This window comes from Ahaetulla prasina, chromosome 12 (assembly GCF_028640845.1).
Source record: "Ahaetulla prasina isolate Xishuangbanna chromosome 12, ASM2864084v1, whole genome shotgun sequence".
Classification (NCBI taxonomy): Eukaryota; Metazoa; Chordata; class Lepidosauria; order Squamata; family Colubridae; genus Ahaetulla; species Ahaetulla prasina.
Genome location: NC_080550.1, coordinates 10,197,422 through 10,219,974, shown reverse-complemented (window position 1 = coordinate 10,219,974; position 22,553 = coordinate 10,197,422). Strand labels below are relative to the sequence as shown.

Genomic DNA, 22,553 nt, shown 5'->3' with positions numbered 1-22,553 from the left:
GGACGATCGCAGCTGAGCTGCGCGATCGTCAGAGCCTTTTTTTTTTACTTTTAAAAGCATTTTTATACAACCTATTCGGCTGAATGTTGTAAAAAAAAATGCTTTTGAAAGTAAAAAAAATCGCGCGCCACAGCTGATCACACACACACCCTGCGCGCTGTTCTACTTACCCCATGCCTCCTTTTGGTGTACACTGCGTGCATGTGCACACCTTGCATTTGGTGTGTGGTGCGCATTGCGCATGCGCAGTGCACGTTTGGCACGCAGCCAGCGAACCCGTAGTAAACAGGTTCAGATTTCAACATTGATTTAATTGTATAACTATACGCATTGGTTTCAAAAGCGTTGGGATACTGCTAAGCCGTCAGCAGTCGTTTAACGACAGTGGTTCATACACTCAATCACATTTTGATTTATCCTAAAGTCCAGTCACATCCAGCCCACTCAACTTTAGATGTGTGCCGCTAACACTATGGGAGTGTTTCTATGGGAAACACTATTTTTTTTTAATTTGAATTTATAGCCCGCCCTTCTCAGGGCGGCTTACAATGTGTTAAGCAATAGTCTTCATCCATTTGTATATTATATACAAAGTCAACTTTGTACAAACACTATGGGAGTGTTTCTTTCTAGCAGTTAAATAAATCCACTCCATCCTCAACCTTCAGCCGTTCCGACGTTAATACAAAGTGCCATTACCAAAGACTGCACTTTATTTAAAAAAAAAAAAATTAGAGATACATAAGAGCATTTACAAAGGATTTTAAAAAAAAAATCAGGCTGTAAACTCAAAGTCAAGCTCAAAATCAGGCTCAAAACTCAAACTCAAGCCTGCAAAGAGGCTTGCCTTTCATGGCTAACTGCAACCAGCGCATTGTTGGGGCTTCGCAAACCTCTTTCTTTTCGATCAAAAACAACTCTTTCCTTAGCAGCAATCCAAGCACATCCCCCGTTTGAGGGGCGGCTGGTATATTCGAAGAGTTCATTTAAAGACAGACATTCCATTAAAAAGAAAAGGAAAAAAACAACAACCACCCAGTTTTCAAAATCTGGCCGGTTTCTTCCATAAAAATACATAAAGAATTTCCTCCTCCACCCCCCTCCCCAAAATTCTAGCATTAATCTGGAGTCATTGGCAGCATCACGCAAAAATGCAGGCGTGTGAAAATAAAAATATAGGAGCAGGGAGTTGTGTTTTTTAAAAAGCAGCCGGTCAGGAGAAGGAGCAGCTTCCATAGCTTTAGCTATTTTGAGGTCCGAGAGAGTTTCTTGCTGCTTTGAGGTGGGGTAAGCACACCTGCGGGCAAAGGAGAACATCTGTTCTTCTCAGCTAACATAGCTTGTTTGGCTCGAGCTTTGTCCTGGAAGAGAAGAATACCAAAAGGAAACCGTGACTCAGTCATTCAAGTCCACCGATTGATTTTTTTTTATTATTTGCATTTATATCCCGCCCTTCTCCGAAGACTCAGGGCGGCTTACACTATGTTAAGCAATAGTCTTCATCCATTTGTATATTATATACAAAGTCAACTTTTTATTGCCCCCAACAATCTGGGTCCTCATTTTACCTACCTTATAAAGGATGGAAGGCTGAGTCAACCTTGGGCCTGGTGGGACTTGAACCTGCAGTAATTGCAAGCAGCTGCTGTTAATAACAGACTGTCTTAGCAGTCTGAGCCACCAGAGGCCCTGATTTATACAGCTATGGGATTTGCAAAGCAGCCCTGCTTTAGTTATACAAATGAAAAGGTGGTCCCAACAGTGCTTTCCAGTCTAGCTGCCTCTTGGAAAAGCACTTTGGGAGAACTGTGACCTGGAGGACTGAGACTCTCCATAGACAAATGAAAAGGTTAAATAACAACAAAGCAAAGCCACAATTGATGCCTTGCTACCCTGCTGTGCGTTTCTTTCGTTATATTAAAAAATAAAACATAGCCAGACTGGAACAGGTTGCAGTTCTTCTCATTAATCCTCGACTTACAACATTAGCAGAGCCTACCCGTTACTGTCATATGTCTTAAAAAGGGCCATTATGTGTGACCAAACCCAATTTTTATTACCTTTATTGTGGCAGTCATTATCGAATGCCGCAATCACTAAGCAAACTCGATCGTTCGCTATTGGACCCTTTTGCAATTTCAATTCCAGTTTCCAAAATCCTGGGGATGCTGTGGAGTGGCGCGGCGGCCTAGAGGTGGAGCTCTCGCCTCACAATCAGGAGGCTGTGAGTTCGATCCTAGGTAGAGGCAGATATTTCTCTGTCTGGGCACAAGGAGAATGTATCTGCTGAACAAAGCTCCGCATTGGCGACAGGAAGGGCAGCCGGCCAGTAAACACTCTGCTAGCTCCATTCAGTTGCCTAAACTCCACCCCGCGAGGGATTATGGGGTTGTTAAAAAAAGATGATGATGATCGTGAGGATGTCGTGATGGCTTTAAGTGCAAGTACCAGTTGTAAGCGCCGTTGTAACTTCCAACGGTCGCTAAACAAACAACTAATAAGTCGAGGACAACCAGTAATTAACAAGGGTTAACAACCTTTTCAGGTTCCGTGTTAACTTACCAGCAAGTCGAAGGTGTTTATGTGCGTTTGTATATTGTGCAAATCTTCAGCAGGGACTCCTCTGAAGTGCTTCAGCACTGAACTCCCCACTTCCTTGATAGCCATCGCAAAGGGGACCATCCATTTCACACACTTCTCAATGTCGCTCAGTTCATATCCTGGAAAAAAACAACCCAGAAACAAAAATTCCTGCATCTTCTATACCAGCTTTGCTGGCTGAGGAATTCTGGGAGTTGAAGTCCACAAGTCTTAAAGTTGACAAGGTTGGAGACCACTGCTCTATACTGCTTTTACTTCCCATCCTGAATATAGATAATTTTATGATCTACATGCTGTGAAAATATCTACAGACCTCTCACATCCTGGACACAAATTGTTTCAACTTCTACCCTCAAAACGACGCTGTAGAACAGGGCTCTCCAGCCTTGGCAACTTTCAGCCTTGGTGGACTTCAGCTCCCAGAATTCCCCAGCCAGCTTTGCTTGGAGCTGAAGTTCGCCAAGGCTTAAAGTTGCCAAGGATGGAGACCCTCTACACACCAGAACGACTAGACACAAGGACAGTTTTCCCCCAAATGCATCACTCTGCTAAACAAATAATTCCCTCAACACCGTCAAATAATTTACTAAAGACTGTATTACTATTATTCTTCTCTTCCTTACTAGTATCTATCTCTTCCCTCTTATGATTATAACCATGTTGCTTGGATCTTTCAATTTATATTGTTTTTATTTGTTTCCTAGCACGATTTGATAGCTTATTAGTAACCTTGACTATCACTAAGTGCTGTATCTTTTTATTCTTGAAGAATATTATTTTATTCTTATGTACACTGAGAGCATATGCACCAAAGACAAATTTCTTGTGTGTCCAATCACACTTGGTCAATAAAGAATTCCATTCCATTCCATTCCAATTCCAATTCTATTCTATTCTTTCTATTCTGTTATTCTATTCTATTCTACTTTCTCTTCTCTTCTCTTCTTTTCTCCTCTACTTTCTATTCTGTTCTATTCTATTCTATTCTACTTTCTATTCTATTCTACTCTACTTTCTATTCTATTCTATTCTATTCTATTCTATTCTAATCTATTCTGTTCTGTTATTGTATTCTATTCTAGTCTACTGCACATTCCATTCCATTCTATTCTATTCCACTCCTATTCCATTCCATCCCATCCTATTCTAGATAATTTTACGCAAAACCTTACCCGAAACCCGCTGCATCAACTCGCGAGAGGAGAAATGATACAACGCTGAAGCAGCCAGGACTCCGTAGGTGTGCTCCAAACAGCCCACATCAAGGACACACAGGTCCAAAAGCTGAGAAAAGAAGAACGTCAACGATCAGGAGACCATTTTCAGGCTGAGAGAGGAAAACCTGTTACAAGTAGGTTCTATCATTACCTCTGCTACTTGCACGAATATCTCTTGAGAATACTGGGGCAGCAGCATCTCACAAATCTCATTTAGATAGGCGACCTGCATGTATATATTTAGCCAGGACACAATCGTCAGGGGACTCAGGTTCCATTTCAGTGCCTGGAAGAAGAAAAGAAAAGAGATGCATGCCTTGTCTATCGGGGGTTTTCAAACTCGATTTCACTGAGGGCCGCATCAGGGTTGTGTTTGACCTTGGGGGGCCAGGGTGGGCGTGGCCAGCTTGGCGTGACTTGTGTTGGGGGTGCCCAGGGGTGAAATTCTACCGGTTCAGACCGGTTCACCTGAACCGATAATAAAAAATGCTACTGGTTCGGGTGAATCAGTATTTCCGACGATCAGCTGTGCAACGATCAGCTGTGCCGCACAATTTAGATTTGCTAGAAAGCAGGAAATCATTTTTGCGATTCGCTTTCTAGCGAATCTAAATAGCGTGGCACAGCTGTTTCCCCCCCTCCACTGTTCTACTTACCTTTGCAGACTCAGAAAAGGCTTCTTAATCTTCCTTTTTCAGCACTGTGCGGTACCACCTGCAGCGCGCCTGCATGCAAAATGCGCATTTGGCGCGCACCCTGCAAGCACGTGCAAAGTGAACCGGTAGCAAAGCAAACCGGTAGCAGACTTCAGAGCATTTCACCCCTGGGAGTGCCTGCGGTGGCCCGAGTGCTCTGCCAGAGAAAACGGGCTCCCGAGCTCCGTTTTCTGCTGGAACGGCCTCCTGCAACCCTCTGCCAGCAAAAACGGAGCTCGGCCCTTCTGAGCTCCGTTTTTGCTGGCAGAGGCACCGCACGCCAGTCCTTTGCTGTTTCCAGGGTGGCCCTGCCAGCCAGATCTAAGCACCCTGTGAACCGGATCCGCCCCACGGGCCTCAAGTTTGATACCCCTGCTTTATATCCTCACAAAGGAAAACTGCCATGGGGTTAAGACAGACAACCTATTTAAAGCTACAAAGGGTTCTATTCCAGCCAAACTATAAAGCTCTTTCACGGAGATGCAACATTACTACCTATTCAGCATCTAAAGACCCCGTTCACCCATCTGTACATCTCCATACGCATCAGAAGGTGCAACTGGGTATTCCTGACCCCACGTCTTGATGAAACATCTACTGCAGCGGTTCTCAACCTGTGGGTCGCGACCCCGTTGGGGGTCGAATGACGATTTGCCAGGGGTCGCATAAGACCATCGGAAATATGGGAAGTATACTTGCGAGTCGAAGAATCGCGCTCCAATGGTTGACTCCACAAGCCAGTTGCAGGCTCTTCAAATCGCTAGCCGAATTCGGCTTCTGGCGCGATGAATTAAAAAAGAGAAATCTTTGCACTGATGTCTCCCTCTCAAGCCAGCTGCAATCAGTCCCAATCGCTAGCCTAATCTGGCTTCAGGCGCGATAAACTTAATAGGGGAGGAGTCTCCGCTTTAATGCTTCTGTCCTCAAGGCAATCGCAAGCAGTTCAGATCGCTAGCCAATACGGCTTCAGGCGCGATAAATTCAAAACAAAAATAATTTTACGATTGGGGCCGCCACATCGTGGGGAATTGTATTAAAGGGGTCGCAGCACTATAAAGGTTGAGAACCACTGATCTACTGCATGATGTTACATCTACATCAACCATGGCAGTGGTGAAATCTGAACCGGTTTACTATCAGTTTGCTGACGCATACACAGTGCGCACCATGCACCAAATACAAGGTGCGTGTGCACAGTGCATGCCAAACGGAGGCATGGGGTGAGTAGAACAGCATGCACGGGGGGGGGGAGAGGAGGTGATCAGCTGTGGTGTGCAATCTTTTTTTTTTACTTTTAAAAGCATTTTTTTAACAACCTATTCGTCCCAAGAGGTTGTAAAAAAATGCTTTTAAAAGTAAAAAAGGAAGGCTCTGATAATTGCGTGGCTAAGCTGGGCATGGGCGGGGGTGGGGGTGAGGGATTTTTGCTACTGGTTCTCTGAACCATCATCGCTACCGGATCAGCCGATCCGGTCTGAACCGGGAGTATGTCACCCCTGAACTTTGGCAATTTTAAGACCTCCTGGATTTCAACTTCAACATGCTGGCTGGGGAATTCTGGGACATGAAGTCCACAGGTCTTAAAGTTGCTAAGGTGGACACCCCAGTCTACTGGAAAGCACGCAGGTTCATTTTTTAGAGCTCGGATGCTTAAAAGCATTGAAGTCTGACTCTTGAAATCAGGGCAAAAGCTGATAATATTTTGAAATGGAATGTGTTTTTACATAAAGGCGGAATTTGGAGAGGAAACCTTGAAAGCAATTCTTTGCAGTGAGTTTTCTTATTCTTTCTGCGTTGTAGGATAAAACTTTTCGAAACAAATTATCTTTGCACAGTTGCACCAACACTGAAACAAGTTCTTTGCACAGTTGCACCAACACTGAAACAAGTTCTTTGCACAGTTGCACCAACACTGAAACAAGTTATCTTTGCACAGTTGCATCAATACTGACAGAGTAAGCCACTAGTATATAAAAACATGAGCAAACCCTAACCCTGATGTTGTTACCTAGTTTGGTCATGAAACGTCTGGAAGAAAATCACCAGCTCAGACAGCACCGAGGATCCCACAGTCCTCCTCCTTCACTCTGCAAACCTCATTCCCTTCTACCACTGATGATGTTACCTAGCTGGGTAATGAAATGTCTGCAAGAAAGCAGCCAAGCTCAGAGAGCAACAAGGGCACCACAGTTCAACGTGAGCTACAAAATATTTCTATCGGTACAGCTGCTTTTCTTCATTTCTTTCCAAACCACATATATAGTCCTACCAACCTTCATAATAATGAGTTCCATGCTAATAATGTCATCTTCTGTGCAAGCACCATCAGTGACATAGGCGAATTGATGAAGCTTTGGCGGGTAGATCTCCTGCAACAGAGAAGAGAATCAATACACGGGCCCATTCAGTTGTCTGAAAAGATTGCAAACCTGGTAAAGCCAGACAATTAACTCTCATGGATTTACATTTTGTTTTAACAAACTATTTTAACATTAAAAAAGGTAAAGGTTCCCCTTGCACATATGTGTGTTCCTGACTCTAGGGGGTAGTTTCAAAGCCGAAGAGCCAGCGCTGTCCGAAGACGTCTCCAAGCTAAATGCCAAAGGCATATGGAACGCTGTTACCTTCCCACCAAAGGTGGTCCCTATTTTTCTCCTTGCATTTTTTATATGCTTTCGAACTGCTTGGTTGGCAGAAGCTGGGACAAGTAAGGGGAGCTCACCCCGTTACACGGCAGCACCAGGGATTTGAACCACTGAACTGCCGACCTTTCAATCAACAAGCTCAGCATCTTAGCTAATGAGCCACCATGTCCCTAGCATTTTAACATTAAGAGGACTTTTTCTGAGCCTTCATCAATTAAAGTCAATTGTAATGACAAATAACACAGAATCACAGCTTTATATAAACTGGGTCTTGCAAGATATAAAAATGTCTTAAAGCCAGCCAAGATACATCATTTTTTATTATTATTATTAAACAAGCCATCAAACCAAAAACAGCACTGCTCTTTTCCTGCAGGTTTCTCCAACTGGTTGTATTTTCTACCTTTTTCTTCTCCTTGGGGAACTCTGGGAATTGAAGTCCACCCACTTTTAACTTTGCCAGTTTGAAAAACACAGCTCTACAACAGCGGTCACCAGCTGGTGGTCCATGGACCACTGGTGGTCCGCGAAAACTTTTTTGGTGGTCCGTAGAAAAATTATTTGCATTTTTAATATTGCACTAAATCAGGGGTCCTCAAACTACCTGGGACGGACACGTGCAATGAATGTTTGTGTTGCTGTAGAGAGTCTCCCCCTTTGGGGTCTTTTTGTGTGGGTCGGGGGGGCAGAAATTCAGACTTGGGGCCTGCTTCAGCCTTCTGGTGTGGGACTTTGAGCGAAGGCTGGAGGGAAGCGCCGCTGGTGACGAAGAGTCAGAGGACCTTGTTCCAGTAGGACTGCCTCATGGCCTAGAACTGGCTGACCATCTCAACCCACTGGGCCTCCAGGCACCGGTACCTGGCCTTGCACTCCCATAGGTCTTCCTTCTGCTTGGAAAGCCTATGCTCCTAGTCCTCAGTGAGGTGCTTCTGCTGAGCCTCCTTCTCGGTCAGATCCAATTTGAACTGAGCCAGCTGTTTCACCAACTCTTTCTCGTAGTGACTGCTTAGCTCCAACAACTGCTTCCTGTTGGGGCCCTAAGGAGCCCAGACATGGAGGCGGGGAGTTGGCCACACCCACCCAGTCACATGACCACCTAGCCACGCCCACCCAGCTGGTCATTAGGCAGATCATATTAGTGGTCATGTGACTGGGTGGGTGTGGCCAACTGTGGGATTTAAAATTATGAATTCAATGGTCCCTGAGGTCGGAAAGGTTGGTGACCCCTGCTCTATGGCATGGCTCAAACACTCTGGAGCGAGACCTTACCTCCAGTTTAGCAGCAATAAATAAAGACGATATCCCAATTAGCTGAAGGAGCGTCTTGACAACATTCTGTTGTGTTGCCATGAACCGATCAAAGAAATCCTGAGCTAAATAAAACGTCTCTCTGTGAAGTCTGTGGACCTCACACACCTGCAACACACAAATGAATAATGCTCCTTTAGGTTAAGGTCACTCTGCCATTGTTAGAAATCCGCAGGAATGCATGTTAAGACAGCAGATTAGATCTCCATTTGCCTTCTCTGTAACACAAATACATTCCTGCAAATACAGCAGATGTTTATTCTTTATAGTAAAGTTCCTTGCTGATCTTTTTCAAAGTTAATTAAAGACATATAGATAGTCCCTGCTTAGCGACAATTGGGACCGGCAACTCCACTACCCAGAATCACAGTCATTAAGAGAAAAATCATGCGACCACAAATTGTGATTTTTTTACTTCTGGGTTTCTTTCTCCATTAATTGTGCTTGTTGCAAGCCGATGGGGTGCAAATAAGTGACCACAGGATGCTACGACCGTCATCCACATGAGGATTGAACACGCAGTGGTAACTGAGTGGTTGCTAAATGAGACAGTCACTAACTGTAGGCTACCTGTATTGCAACAGTTTTTTTGTGTATACAGAAAAAATCATGTGAACTGCATCGTGTTACACTAAGGTGTTCCCCATCCCATAAGGCGGCTGCAAGAGTCCAGAGTAGAGTGGAACGTAGATTTGTTCTTGGAGAAAGAATCAATTTTGGTGGGATTTGGTTTTGGGGTGGTTTTGTGTGTGTGTGTGTGTGTGTGTGTGTGTGTGTGTGTGTGTGTGTGTGTGTTTTTTTGCAATGGCAGTGAGACCATTAAGAATCTTGCCCCAAGCTTTTATTTCCTTTTGCAGCCAACTGTGAGATCAGGGTTCCTCAAAATGGCCAATAAGACCCTAAGTTTAATGGGACTATCCAAGGAGTTGAGTCAATAAATGATGGAAGGTCAATTGGAGTCAATTAATCTTCTGGGGCCTCTAAGAGCTCCACACCAGCTCCAAGTCCTGAAGGTAAGGGGGCTACTGGCCACTCAGTATTGTCCAGTTAGAATGGTTAGGTAAAGGTAAAGGTTCCCCTCGCACATGTGTGCTAATCATTCCTGACTCTAGGGGGCGGTGGTCCCTATTTTTACGTGCTTTCGAAACTGCTAGGTTGGCAGAAACTGGGACAAGTAACGGGAGCTCACCTTGTTACGCGGCAGCACTAGGGATTCGAACCGCTGAACTGCCGACCCGTTGATCGACAAACTCAGTGTCTTAGCCACTGCATGGAAATGGTTAGCCATACTCAAGCAGCGTTGAGTATGATATTATTGTTGAGATGATCATTTATAGCAACCTTGGCCACTTTAAGACTTGTGGACTTCCAACTCCCAGAATTCCCATGGCTTGCTGGAGAATTCCTTGGTGTTAAAATCCGCAGGTGTTATGTCTCGCCCAATCTCACCACAGCCGGGGCCTTCTTATCTGCTTCCGAACACGGTGGAATGTTCTAGTATGCCTCCCGGCCCCAGCCCTGGCTCCATGCCCAGACAGGCTGAAGAGGAGGAAATATCTCCAGCCCCTAGCTCTGGCTCCATGCCAGGCAAATGGAGCAACTAGACCCCTCCCCCTCCTCCACAGCATGTGAGCCTGAGGGAGGTCAATTGCCAACAGCTGCCGACTGGAGTGACCCTCGCGTCAGAAGACTTGATAGGCGGAGGCAACAGAAGGAAGGGAGGGGCAGGCCTGGATAAGTGCTGAGTCATGGAGCCACACCCCATGGCCTATATAAAGGATCTGCTTTCTGGCATTCCCTGAGTCAGGCAAAGTCTAAACATATCTTGCTGAAGTCACTTTCTGGTCTCCTGCCTGCCCTGAGGACTTTGCTAGGACTTTGGCAGAGCTGCAGAGGCACGCCTGATTCGGATTTCCCTGACCCGGCCGTCAGCGGAGGAGTGGGACACGACAGCAGGTCTTAAAAATGGTCAAAGTGAACCTGCCTGATTTATAGTGTTACTAGTTTCATATAGGAAATGCTTGTGGATCAATGAACAACCTCAAAAGGTTGATCAGCTGAAAGGTTTGATTAGATGCACCGTTCAAACTAAGGGGAACTAAACAAGGTAGCAAACCCCACAGATAAAACTATACTGTGAGAATGACAGACCTTCAAAATAGCCCAAAATTGACAATTAAATCAATCTCGTATGTTTGAATGAGCAAAACCACGTCTCACCTCCATTAGCCAATCTAGGAGAATTACTCGCATTTTAGGTTCCAAGAGCGGATGCTTTTCCATATAAAGTTTATCTCTTGCGTACTTCTGTTCCTTATTGAGCATGTTTTGCCAGAGTTCATCTCTATCTGCCCAACTACCAAAAAAGAAAGAACATTAAAACAGAGCTGGATTAAACTTCCCACCATTTCTGAATCTCCTCTTCAGCATCTCATAGAAATTTGACAGTGGAGCCAATTTGATTGCTTATTTGTAGCCTATGACTATCATTAATTATTGTATCATTAAGTGTTAAATTTGTATCCTATGACTATCATTAAGTGTTCTAAGTGTTGTACCTTGATGAACGTATCTTTTCTTTTATGTACACTGAGAGCATATGCACTAAGACAAATTCCTTGTGTGTCCAATCACATTTGGCCAATAAAATTCTATTCTATTCTATTCTATTCTATTCTATTCTATTCTATTCTATTCTATTCTATTCTATTCTATTCTATTCTATAATTAAGTGTTGTACCTTATGATTCTTGATGAACGTATCTTTTCTTTTATGTACACTGAGAGCATATGCACCAAGACAAATTCCTTGTGTGTCCAATCACACTTTGCCAATAAAATTCTATTCTATTCTATTCTGTTCTGTTCTGTTCTACTTTATTTCCATATTCTATTCTATTCTGTTCCGTTCCGTTCCATTCCAACTCTGATTCTATTCTATCCTATCCTGTACTGTACTGTACTATACTATACTATCCTTCATGCCAATCCTCTATTCTATTCTGTTCTGTTCTATTCTACATTATTTCCATATTCTATCCTATCCTATCCTATCCTATCCTTATTCTATTTTTTTTTATTTTTTTATTTTTATTTTTATTCGCATTTATATCCCGCCCTTCTCCGAAGACTCAGGGCGGCTTACACTATGTTAGCAATAGTCTTCATCCTATTTGTATATTTATATACAAAGTCAACTTATTGCCCCCAACAATCTGGGTCCTCATTTTACCTATCTTATAAAGGATGGAAGGCTGAGTCAACCTTGGGCCTGGTGGGACTTGAACCTGCAGTAATTGCAAGCAGCTGTGTTAATAACAGACTGTCTTAGCAGTCTGAGCCACAGAGGCCCATTTGCTTGAATGGAAGCAAAATTTGCCATGGATTCTCAGAGACCAACAAAACCGGTTTATAAGCCACAAGATAGGCTTTAAGGTCATTTAAAAGCTTACGATCCCCCAAGCCTCGTGAAAATGTACGTCCTGCTCACTCTCATAATGCCAATCCAAAATGAAAAGTAAAAATGCTCAGTTTCTCATTACCTGAATTAAACGGTTTTAATAACTAACAAGAAAAAAAACAACCCAACCCAGCATGTATCAAAATGGTGAGAAACTTACCCCAAGACAGGCAACGGTGTCTCCTTAGCCAAAACCACCCTGTGATGCCTCGAAGTTGTGAAGTTGTTTGCATTCTCAAGTTCTTCATCTTTTTCTGGTGTAGGGATCAGCAAGTGCGAATAAGGACACGCGGCATAATTCGACTATCGAAAGAAAAACAACAGCAGAGTCAAAGTTCAAAGTTCCAAAGAGGTTTACTGAACTGCAGATTCATTTTCCAACAAGTACAACTTCCAACAAGTTTACAAGTTAAAGACTGGGATTCCCCACGCCCTCTTTTACTCTGTAACCGTTTCTCCTACACGATCATTTGCAAGGGGCTTTATTCTGCTTATGTTCTCATCACAAAAACTTCGGTGACTTCAAGAGAACAGTAAATGGTCACCAGAGCAGCAGCTAATCTAGTTAAAGAGAACTTGCCATACTGGAGTTGCTTCACCAGAGAAAAAGATATTCTGCAGAAGGAAAACGGGACTTTTGCTTTAGAATCTCATCTTTTTTTTATTTTCCATCTGATGGCAAAATTCCGTTGTAATGGGAGAAAAATAAGATACAAAGGGAATCGGGTGGGAAGAAAACATGTCAGTTCCAAACTGCTACTTCTGATATTTTTAATGGTAAATAAACTTCGAAAGAGTAAAAACACAGTTTCTTCTTCTCTCTCTTTTTTTTAAAAAGATTGTTTCCATTCAATGCATGTACAAGCCAGACACAAAATATATGAATTTAGCCATCTGAAGATAATAGTGCTGCTGTGTACCAAAGGAATTTATTTATTTTATTTTATTTGTCAACCAATACAAGAAAACAAATAACAGAGTAGACGCAGACATGGACACATGAAAAATGTTTGGCACAAAAAAAGAAAGGATATAAATAGGCAAAACATAGCCAGAAACACATACAAATAGCGCTGTTTTTATAATACATATGTTGTACTTATGTATAGATGTGTATAGATTACTTATTGCTTTATTTAAGGAATAGAGAAACGGGCAACTTGTGTTTCAGTATTGCAATATTGAGAGTCACTGTTGTGGTCCGCCAGCAGTGATGAGGCTGAGGAAGAACATGGGCCAGTCCTGGAGGCTGGGGAAGGCCCAGATGAGGGCTCTGCATCAAAGGCAGAGGGGGGTCAGGGCCATCGGGGAGTGATATGTGGACTCCAGTGCCTTCAGAGGCTGACAGTAGTGAGGCAGAGGAACAGGAGCAGCCTGTTCCTAATGCATGCATGAGAAGAGCTGCCAGAAGGCAAGAGCAGCTAAAGCAAAGAGAACGATTCGGGAGTAGGGCCAAGAGATGATTGTCCCCTCCTATAAGGCTTAAAAGTCCAGCAACGGCGTTTGGGCTCTTTGCCGGAAAACAACGCTGATAGCTTCGTCTTGTTGCATTTATTTTGTATCAGTGTCTTCTGAACTTTTGCCAAGAAAGGCCTTTGGCCGTTTGCCTAATTGGACCAAGGTTGGTGATAGGACTGAGGAATTATGTTGGGAGGAATTTGCTTTAATTTAGTTGGACTAAGCCGAGAATGAGTTAATTCTCAGCTGTTCTAATAAAGTTTGTTTGTTTTCACACTGACTGAGTTTTCTACTACCAACTTGGGCCTGGGTCACATCATACACAGCAATATGTAATACTAAGACACAAGCTGATTATATATCCATTGAAATAAGGATTCCTGTTTTATGAGTAGAAAATGGGCCAGACATAGAAAGGAACAGACAAAAGGTATCTCACAGCCTCTCTTCAAATAGAATTAAATCTATATTACCCGATGCTGAACGTCGGCAAGTGTTCTTTTCATTTGAGAAAGCTCAATAGGCTAATATTTTAAAGGCTGATTGACAATTAGATCAGTTTATTCTGATCAAAGTCAATCCATAACCAAGAGCTTTTTTTTTTTAAGAGCATTTTGTTAATTAATTTTCCACAGTAGCACATGCTACCTAATTCGTGGCAGATTCCAGGCAGCTTACCACCGGCAAGAGAAAATGTGAATTAAAAACAATTAAAGGTAAAGGTTCCCCTCGCACATATGTGCTAGTCGTTGCCGACTCTAGGGGCCTGTGCTCATCTCCGTTTCAAAGTCGAAGAGCCAGCGCTGTCCAAAGACGTCTCCGTGGTCATGTGGCCGGCATGACTCAACGCCAAAGGCGCACGGAACGCTGTTCCCTTCCCACCAAAGGTGGTCCCTATTTTTTCTACTTGCATTTTTACGTGCTTTCGAAACTGTTAGGTTAGCAGAAGCTGGGACAAGTAATAATATATAACAACAGAGTTGGAAGGGACCTTGGAGGCCTTCTAGTCCAACCCCCTGCCCAGGCAGGAAACCCTACACCATCTCAGTCAGATGGTTATCCAACATTTTCTTAAAAATTTCCAGTGTTGGAGCATTCACAACTTCTGCAGGCAGGTCCTTCCACTTATTAATTGTTCTAACTGTCAGGAAATTTCTCCTTAGTTCTAAGTTGCTTCTCTCCTTGATCAGTTTCCACCCATTGCTTCTTGTTCTACCCTCAGGTGCTTTGGAGAATAGTTTGACTCCCTCTTCTTTGTGGCAACCCCTGAGATATTGGAACACTGCTATCATGTCTCCCCTAGTCCTTCTTTTTATTAAACTAGACATACCCAGTTCCTGAAACCGTTCTTCATATGTTTTAGCCTCCAGTCCCCTAATCATCTTTGTTGCTCTTCTCTGCACTCTTTCTAGAGTCTCAACATCTTTTTTACATCGTGGCGACCAAAACTGGATGCAATATTCCAAGTGTGGCCTTACCAAGGCATTATAAAGTGGCACTAACGGGAGTGGCAGTAACGGGAGCTCACCCCATTACACGGCAGCACTAGGGATTCGAACCGCCGAGCTGCCAACCTTTGGATCGACAAGCTCAACGACCTAGCCCCTGAGCCACCATGTCCCATTTAAAAACAATTAAGATAACCTAAACATCATGCCAACCCAAACAATCAGACTTAAGAAAGATGGCAGACACAAAAATTGAGCAAAAATGTAATTTTTGTACAGAATAACATGTTACTTCATGCCTAGGAAGTAACTGCCCATTCATGAAAATTTCGTCATAAGAAGTTTGGCGATGTTAAAGTGCTAAAGTTACCTGATTTTCATTTGATTTCCTGTCGGTTGTATTTATACTGGGAATATCTTCATCTGGATCTTGTAAAAACTGGGGGGGAAAAGAGTAATTCAGGATTAGGTTTTGCAGTGTAAAAAAATAAGATAGATGTACTACTGAAATTAGATTTTATTCTGCTTGACCCAAGTCCCTTCAGCTGACTTCAAAACACCACCTGTTATTATAGTTAAAAAGTAGTTACTTCCATTGTTACTACTTTGGTATGTATTGCCTCACTTCACATGATTTGCTACTTTCTCTTAAGTACAAAAACAAACTCAATAGCCTTGCAACAACAATATTAACAGTTAAGAAGTTAATGTTTCTAGACAGGAATCAAATCCTTCACAGAGTCGATCAACATAGCGGAGATAGAAAACAGCCCCTTCATTTCTACAGCAAGGAAAATGGATGCCAAGAGGAAAAACTTTGGTTGCAGTCATCAAACAGTTTTGCTGTGTGTATGTAAGAGACACCGAAAGATTTCACCTCCAATCCCTGATATCATCTCCAGAAATGTTTGGAGAAGATTCTTGCTTGAACTCTACTCCCACCCTCAAGTTACAGGAGAACTAACAGGCCCTCCAAATACTAATCAGTCACAACTCCTAGTAGAATCATCTCAGGCAGAGACAATAATAATTGTTTCAACTCCTACCCTCAAAGCGACGCTATAGAGCACTGCAAACCAGAACAACTAGACACAAGGACAGTTTTTTTTCTCCAACGCCATCACTCTGCTAAACAAATAATTCCCTCAACACTGTCAAACTATTTACTAAATCTGCACTACTATTAAACTTCTCATCGTTCCCATCACCCATCTCCTTCCACTTATGACTGTAACTTTGTTGCTTGTATCCTTACGATTTATATTGGTATTGTTTCCTGATTGCTTATTTGTACCCTATGACTATCATTATGTGTTGTACTTTAGGATTCTTGATGAAGGTATCTTTTCTTTTATGTACGCTGAGAGCATATGCACCGAAGACAAATTCCTTGTGTGTCCAATCACACTTGGCCAATAAAGAATTCTATTCTATTCTATTCTATTCTATTCTATTCTATTCTATTCTATTCTATTCTATTCTATTCTATTCTATTCTATTCTATTCTATTCTATTCTATTCTGATGAGAGTTGCTAGGAATGAAACAGCAGTAGCATTTTTAAAAAATATCGGGCAAGTAATTGCCAGGTCAAATGTATGATTAAAATAGGATTTACTTTTATCATCTTCTCTCTTTCTTTCTCTCCCTCCCTCCCTTCCTTTTCTCTCTATTCTCCCTCCTCTTCCTCCTCTCCTTCCTTCCTTCCTTCCCTCCCTCCCCACCATGAATTTAGCATCCTTCTGGGTAAAACAGAGCAGAGAAGGGAGATGAGAGGCCTGGCTTGGTGTGGTTAGTGGCCAATAAATCCTTCCTTCTCCCTCTCTCCCTCTCCCTCTCCCTCCCTCCCTCTGCCCCACCCAGGAATCAGGAGCCATTTTTCAGTCAGTCAAATCATTTCCATCAGCCCTGCGTCCTCCAGTTGTGTTGGATTACACCACCATCTTACTCCGCTCGGACAGCCACGTGCTGATTTTACAGCAGAGAGCAATCCATTACAATTGGGTACTTACTACGACGACATCAGCTTTTCTTTTGCGGGTCCGGACAACGAACTCAGAAGCACCATCCCTCTCGGCTTTCTCAAGTTTCCTGTCCTTGCAGTCACTACAAGAGACATTTGAGACAATTGAGACAATATAAATTGAGACAATTTATATACCGCCCTGAGTCCTTCGGGAGATAGGGCGGTATATAAATTTGATTAATAAATAAATAAATAAAAATTTGGATTACTACGACACACTCTACAGGGGGCTGCCCTTGAAAGAACACTCAGAAGCCGCAGCTGGTCCAGAATGTGGCAATAAGCAGTCTTGGGCATTTTTCATGATGCCATTAACTTCTGCAAGCTACATTGGCTCCCAGGTATAATTCAAGGTGCTGTCATCACTTGTAAAGCCCTCCATGGCATAGAACCAGCTTATATTATGTGAGACCATCATTTCTACTAGTGGTTTCTGCCTTTCCCATTAGATCAGCGGTGAAATTCAGCCGGTTCTATCCGGATTGCACAATCCGGAAGCACCAGTGATGGGAGGCTCCACCCACCCGCTCAGACATCATCACGTCCTGTTTTTGACCCTCTGCGCATGCGCAGAAGGTTCTGTGCATGAATGGAGGAGACACGTACACTCACATTTGCAAAGCGATAGTGAAGGTAAGTGAATATCACCCCTGCATTAGATCGAGTACATCTAAGATCTAGCTCCAGGTCCTTTCCATTAACCAAGGTCATCTTGTTGGATTTTCTATTGAGGCCAAATAAGTAAGCTTCATTTTATTGGGTGGTGGTGTTTCACCTTAACTTAACCCATCACTCATCTCCTTCCACTTAAGACTGTATCTTTGTTGCTTGTATCCTTACGATTTATATTGATATTGTTTCCCAATTGCTTATTTGTACCCTATGACTATCATTAAGTGTTAAATTTGTATCCTATGACTATCATTAACTGTTCTAAGTGTTGTACCTTGAGGAAGGTATCTTTTCTTTTATGTACACTGAGAGCATATGCACCAAAGACAAATTCTTGTGTGTCCAATCACACTTGGCCAATAAAATTCAATGCTATGCTATGCTATTTCATTCCATTCCACTCCCATTCCATTCCATTCCATTCTATTCCACTTCTATTCCTATTCCTATTCCTATTCCTATTCCTATTCTATTCTATTCTATTCTAGTCTAGTCCAGTCCAGTCCAGTCCGTTCCATTCCATTCCATTCTAAAACTTCCAAAACTACTTGTGGGACCCACCTTTCTTCTTTAGTTTCTGCCCACCTCACCAAATGTAGTAGAGATGGGAGGCTGAGGATCCCTTCTTCTAAATAACGTTGATCTTACTGGGGCCCTAGGATCACTTCTGTCTTTTGTCCTGTGGCACAGCATCCTCTGGAAGCTCAGATGGCCCAACCCTGTTAGTGTTTCTCAAGGCACTGAAAAAAACCAGCTGTTCCCCCAGGCATTTGGGCAAGGAGGTAAATGAGCTTTGCTCTAATGGAGGTACGTGGGGGTCAAACGTGAGAGCTGGGAGGGGTTATGGCAGAGGGCTGGTTTGTTTGAAGCTTGTAAGCCACCCAGAATCACTTGTGGGTATATGATTGATATAAATAAATAAAGGTAAAGGTTCCCCTCGCACACGTGTGCTAGTCGTTCCTGACTCTAGGGGGCGGTGATCATCTCTGTTTCAAAGCCGAAGAGCCAGCGCTGTCCAAAGAGGTCTCCGTGGTCATGTGGCCAGCATGACTCAACGCCGAAGGCGCACGGAACGCTGTTACCTTCCCACCAAAGGTGGTCCCTATTTTTCTACTTGCATTTTTTACATGCTTTCGAACTCCTAGGTTGGCAGAAGCTGGGACAAGTCACGGGAGCTCACTCCATTGTGTAGCACTCGGGCTTTGAACCGCTGAACTGCCGACCTTTCGATCGACAAGCTCAGCATCTTAGCCACTGAGCCACCGTGTCCCTTATAAATAAATAGGCCTAACTTAATCATCTCCCTTCTCAGCATAGTTGGTGTGGTGGGTTAAGATGCTGGGGAGTTCTAGTCCTAACTTATGTATGGAAGCCAGATGGGTGACTTTGGGACAATCACCAGGAGATGGTGAGTTCTAGTCCCACTTTAGTCATAAAAGTCCGCTGGATGACCTCGGGCCCCTCGCTTTCTCAGCCCAACTCTCACCTCACAGGGTTGTTGTAGGGAAAATAGGAGGAGGAAGGACTACTACTGCCTTGAGTTACTTATAAAGGAATGAAGGTGGGATAAAAGTCAAATAAAGGAAGGAAGGAAGGAAAGGGAGCAACCACACTTAGCAATAAGCTGAATCTTCATGATTGAATTGGAGTCAGAAAGTGTCTTTCTAATTTACTGAAGAGAGCAAAGGGCCTAATTTCAGAAACCATGTTTCAGAAGGGTGGAGCAGAGACAAATATGCAACTCACCTCTCACCAGGCATGGTGGTTTGGAGAATTCAAGATAAGGCCCAGCCAGAAACTGAAAGGAAAAAAAAATGTTTGCAGATATATATTTTTTTCTTCACTAAATCAGTTGTGAGTCAGTATTAAGGCAACTTGGTTTTTTGTTTTTAAAGAAAAAAAGGGAAGAGAAAGAACAATCATTTATAGATGCAAAGCCAGAATAGGGACTTATTTTGTTTAAAGAGACCACAGATTTGACTCTTAGCATGGCCAGAGGGGGAAAAAAATATTAGGAAAGCAAAATAAAAAAATAAAAAAATGGATGACATTAACAAGAGCAGCCAGAAGCTCTACAACAGCAAAGAACTGAAAACAAGAAAGGGAAAACCAAGGAAACTATTCAGAAACCATGTATCTATATTTAAAATTTGACACTTATTTATATATGTATTAAAAAAAATCAGCAAGCCCCAAGGGCCATGTAAGTCCACCCACCCTCCAAAGCAATCAAAATCCCATAGGATTAATTAGGCACCCCATATAAGCCCCCCCCCAAATATGGCTCGGCCACCACTCTCCCCACATGTGCCCACGACTGATGGGGACAGCAAGACAACCCCCCCTCCAGCCTTCAAGCACTACCATATCAGACATAATAAATGCAATGGTTATAAGGGGAGGGGGGGTTAGGATAGGCCCTGCCATCCCCCCCCCGCTTCCTCTCTTTATAAAGATACCTCTGCAAACACCCCAAGAAGCCCCTTCCCCAAATATGGCTCAGCCAACATGTGCTGAAGGTAGATAAGAAGCCCCCCCCCATTATTCAAGCATAATATATTTAATACATAAATGCAATAATTGAAGGGGGGGGGGAATGGCTAGGACAGGCCCTGCCATCATTCCTCCCCCCACTTCCCCTCTTGAAAAGATACCTCTGCAAACACCTCCAAGAAGTCCCCTTCCCTCCAAATATGGCTCAGCCAACATGTGCTGAAGGTAGGTTAACCCCTCACCCCAATTATTGAAGCATAATATATTTAATACATAAATGCAATAAGCTAAGAGTGGGGGGTGGCTAGGACAGGCCCTGCTGTTCCCCCCTTCCCCTCTTTATAAAGATACCTCTGCAAACACCCCCAAGAAACCCCCTTCCCCCAAAATATGGCTCAGCCAACATGTGCTAAAGGTAGGTAAGAACCCCCCCCCCAATTATTCAAGCATAATATATTTAATACATACATGCAATAATTGAAAGGTGGGGGATAGCTAGGACAGGCCCTGCCATCATTCCTCCCCACTTCCCCTCTTGAAAAGATACCTCTGCAAACACCCCCAAGAAGCCCCTTCTCCCCAAATATGGCTCAGCCAACATGTGCTAAAGGTAGGTAAGAAGCCCCCCCCCCATTATTCAAGCATAATATATTTAATACATAAATGCAATAATTGAAAGGTGGGGGGGGATAGCTAGGACAGGCCCTGCCATCATTCCACTCCCCCCACTTCCCCTCTTGAAAAGATACCTCTTGCAAACAGCCCCCGAGAAGCCCCTTCCCCAATTCGCAGGGAAGGAAGGGAGGCCCCTTCTAGGCTGCCGGCGTTGGCGGGCGGGCAGGCAGGAAGGCGGGCTCGTCCGGGCCTGCGGTTGGGCGCCTCCTTGCAAGCGCGGCGGGTCCCCTGCGCGGCTCGCAAAGCGCGGTTTTTGGCGCACAGGGCGGGCCCAAGGCCCACGAGCGAGGGCATTTACGCAGCGCCCGCAGCCTGGCGCGGGTCTCTCCAAGGGGACCCATCCGCGCGCGCCTCCTCTTCGCGCCGGGGCTCCGGCAGGTGGAGGGCGGAGGGACCCCCATCCAGGTGAGCGCGGGGGAACCGGCCCGCACGGCTCCGGAGACGGGGGGGGGGAGCGGTGGGAAATCCCCCCCCCCCGGGAGAGGCGGTGCTTCTGCAGAGGCGGAGCGCGGAGGAGCCAGTGCGTAAAGCTCGGGCTGAGCGCGAATGAGCGGTGGGGACGGCGGCGGGGCGGTTTCTCCCGCGTTGGGCGACCACGCGTGGGAGCCAAGGAGAGGGAGGGCGGAGGGAAATCCCCGAAGGTGGATGGGAGGAAGCTGGGTCCGCAGTTATGGGGTGGGGTGGGGGGAAATCCCGTGGAAGGGAAAAGGGGGAGGCTGCCAAAATGCATTCCTTGGGCGCAGACTTTGGAGAGATGCCGGGTGCTCCCTTGCAAATCTTTCTTTCAGAAAAAATCTGGGAATTTTTTTTTTTTTAAATATTCATTCATTTTTTTCCCCAAAAAATAAAAAAAAATAAAAAAAAGTTCTGTTCAACTGGACTTAGGAATTGCACCCCATCTCCCCGGCCCATCGGTGGGTGGGAGATGCCAAGCCTATGTAGCATCTCATCATTTTCCCAAAATAGATCCGGTTCTTTTCCAGTGTTGGAATTAATTGCCCTCTGCATATTTAAAGGCTGCAGTGTGTGTGTGTGTGTATATATATATATATATATATATATTGCTCCCAGAAGCACGAAGCTGAAGCCTGAAGATGACGAATGAGACTTCGTCGAAACGTCGCCAAGACACTTCCAATTTTACACGGGAGAAAACCCAAACAACCAAAGACATATATTACATACATACATACATACATACATACATACATACATACATACATACACACACTAGTCGGGTTTTTCCCTAGCCTGAGTTAATTTTAAAATTCAAATGTTTACTGCACAGGCAATCCTTGACTTGTGACCGCAATTGCGCCCCAAATCTTGGTGGTTAAGCGTGATATTTGCTAAGTGAGTGTTGTCCCGCTTTATGACCTTGCTTGGCCCAGTTGGTAAGTGAATCACTGCAGTTGATAAGTTAGCAGTCCGGGTTGTTAAGCAAATGTGGCTTTCTTATTGACTTTGCTTGTCCCAAGGTGATTGCCTGACCTCAGCATACTGCAACCTTCATTTGTGTGAACCAGTTGCCAAGTTTCTGAATTTTGATCACATGACCTCAGGGTCTTAAGTGTGAAAATAGGACATAAATCACTGTTTTCAATCCCATTGTAACTTTGAACGGTCACTAAATGAACTGTTGTAAGTCAAGGATTACCTGTTTGCTCTTTGTTAAATTACATTTAACTGACTGCCATTATTATTACCTTTCATTTTGGCTGGATGCATATCATCCTAAGAGCTTTGTCCAAAGGATTACTTGCTATTTTTTTATTTATTTTGCATTTATATCCCGCCCTTCTCCGAAGACTCACACTATGTTAAGCAATAGTCTTCATCCATTTGTATATTTATAT

The 22,553-nt window shown here is 43.8% G+C and overlaps 2 protein-coding genes across 4 annotated transcripts in view; one reads left to right on the top strand and one right to left on the bottom strand.

Moving 5' to 3' along the window:
* Positions 1 to 799: 799 nt before the first annotated feature.
* On the bottom strand, positions 800 to 21,227 carry CCNE1 (cyclin E1). 2 transcript variants are annotated; one of them, XM_058154786.1, is made up of 12 exons: positions 20,772 to 21,224; positions 19,276 to 19,327; positions 16,844 to 16,937; positions 15,203 to 15,271; positions 12,087 to 12,229; positions 10,687 to 10,822; positions 8,428 to 8,574; positions 6,787 to 6,882; positions 3,970 to 4,104; positions 3,774 to 3,885; positions 2,563 to 2,720; positions 801 to 1,361 (listed from the first exon to the last, which is right to left on the bottom strand). In XM_058154786.1, exons 2-12 carry the CDS (start codon positions 19,287 to 19,289, stop codon positions 1,245 to 1,247), a joined length of 1,221 nt encoding a protein of 406 aa, XP_058010769.1. In that variant the 5' UTR covers positions 19,290 to 19,327; positions 20,772 to 21,224; the 3' UTR covers positions 801 to 1,244. The 2 variants fall into 2 exon arrangements, with proteins under 2 accessions (XP_058010770.1, XP_058010769.1); XM_058154787.1 differs by lacking the exon at positions 8,428 to 8,574 and having other exon boundaries at positions 800 to 1,361; positions 20,772 to 21,227.
* The window catches only part of LOC131183977 (uncharacterized protein F13E9.13, mitochondrial-like), a 31,754-nt gene continuing 30,165 nt past the window's right edge, over positions 20,965 to 22,553 (top strand). The window contains exon 1 of one of the 2 annotated variants that reach the window (XM_058154800.1): positions 20,965 to 21,102. The gene's annotated coding sequence lies outside the window, so the exon portion shown is untranslated. The remainder of the gene's footprint in view (positions 21,103 to 22,553) is intronic. The other variant, XM_058154801.1, reaches the window with a different exon arrangement.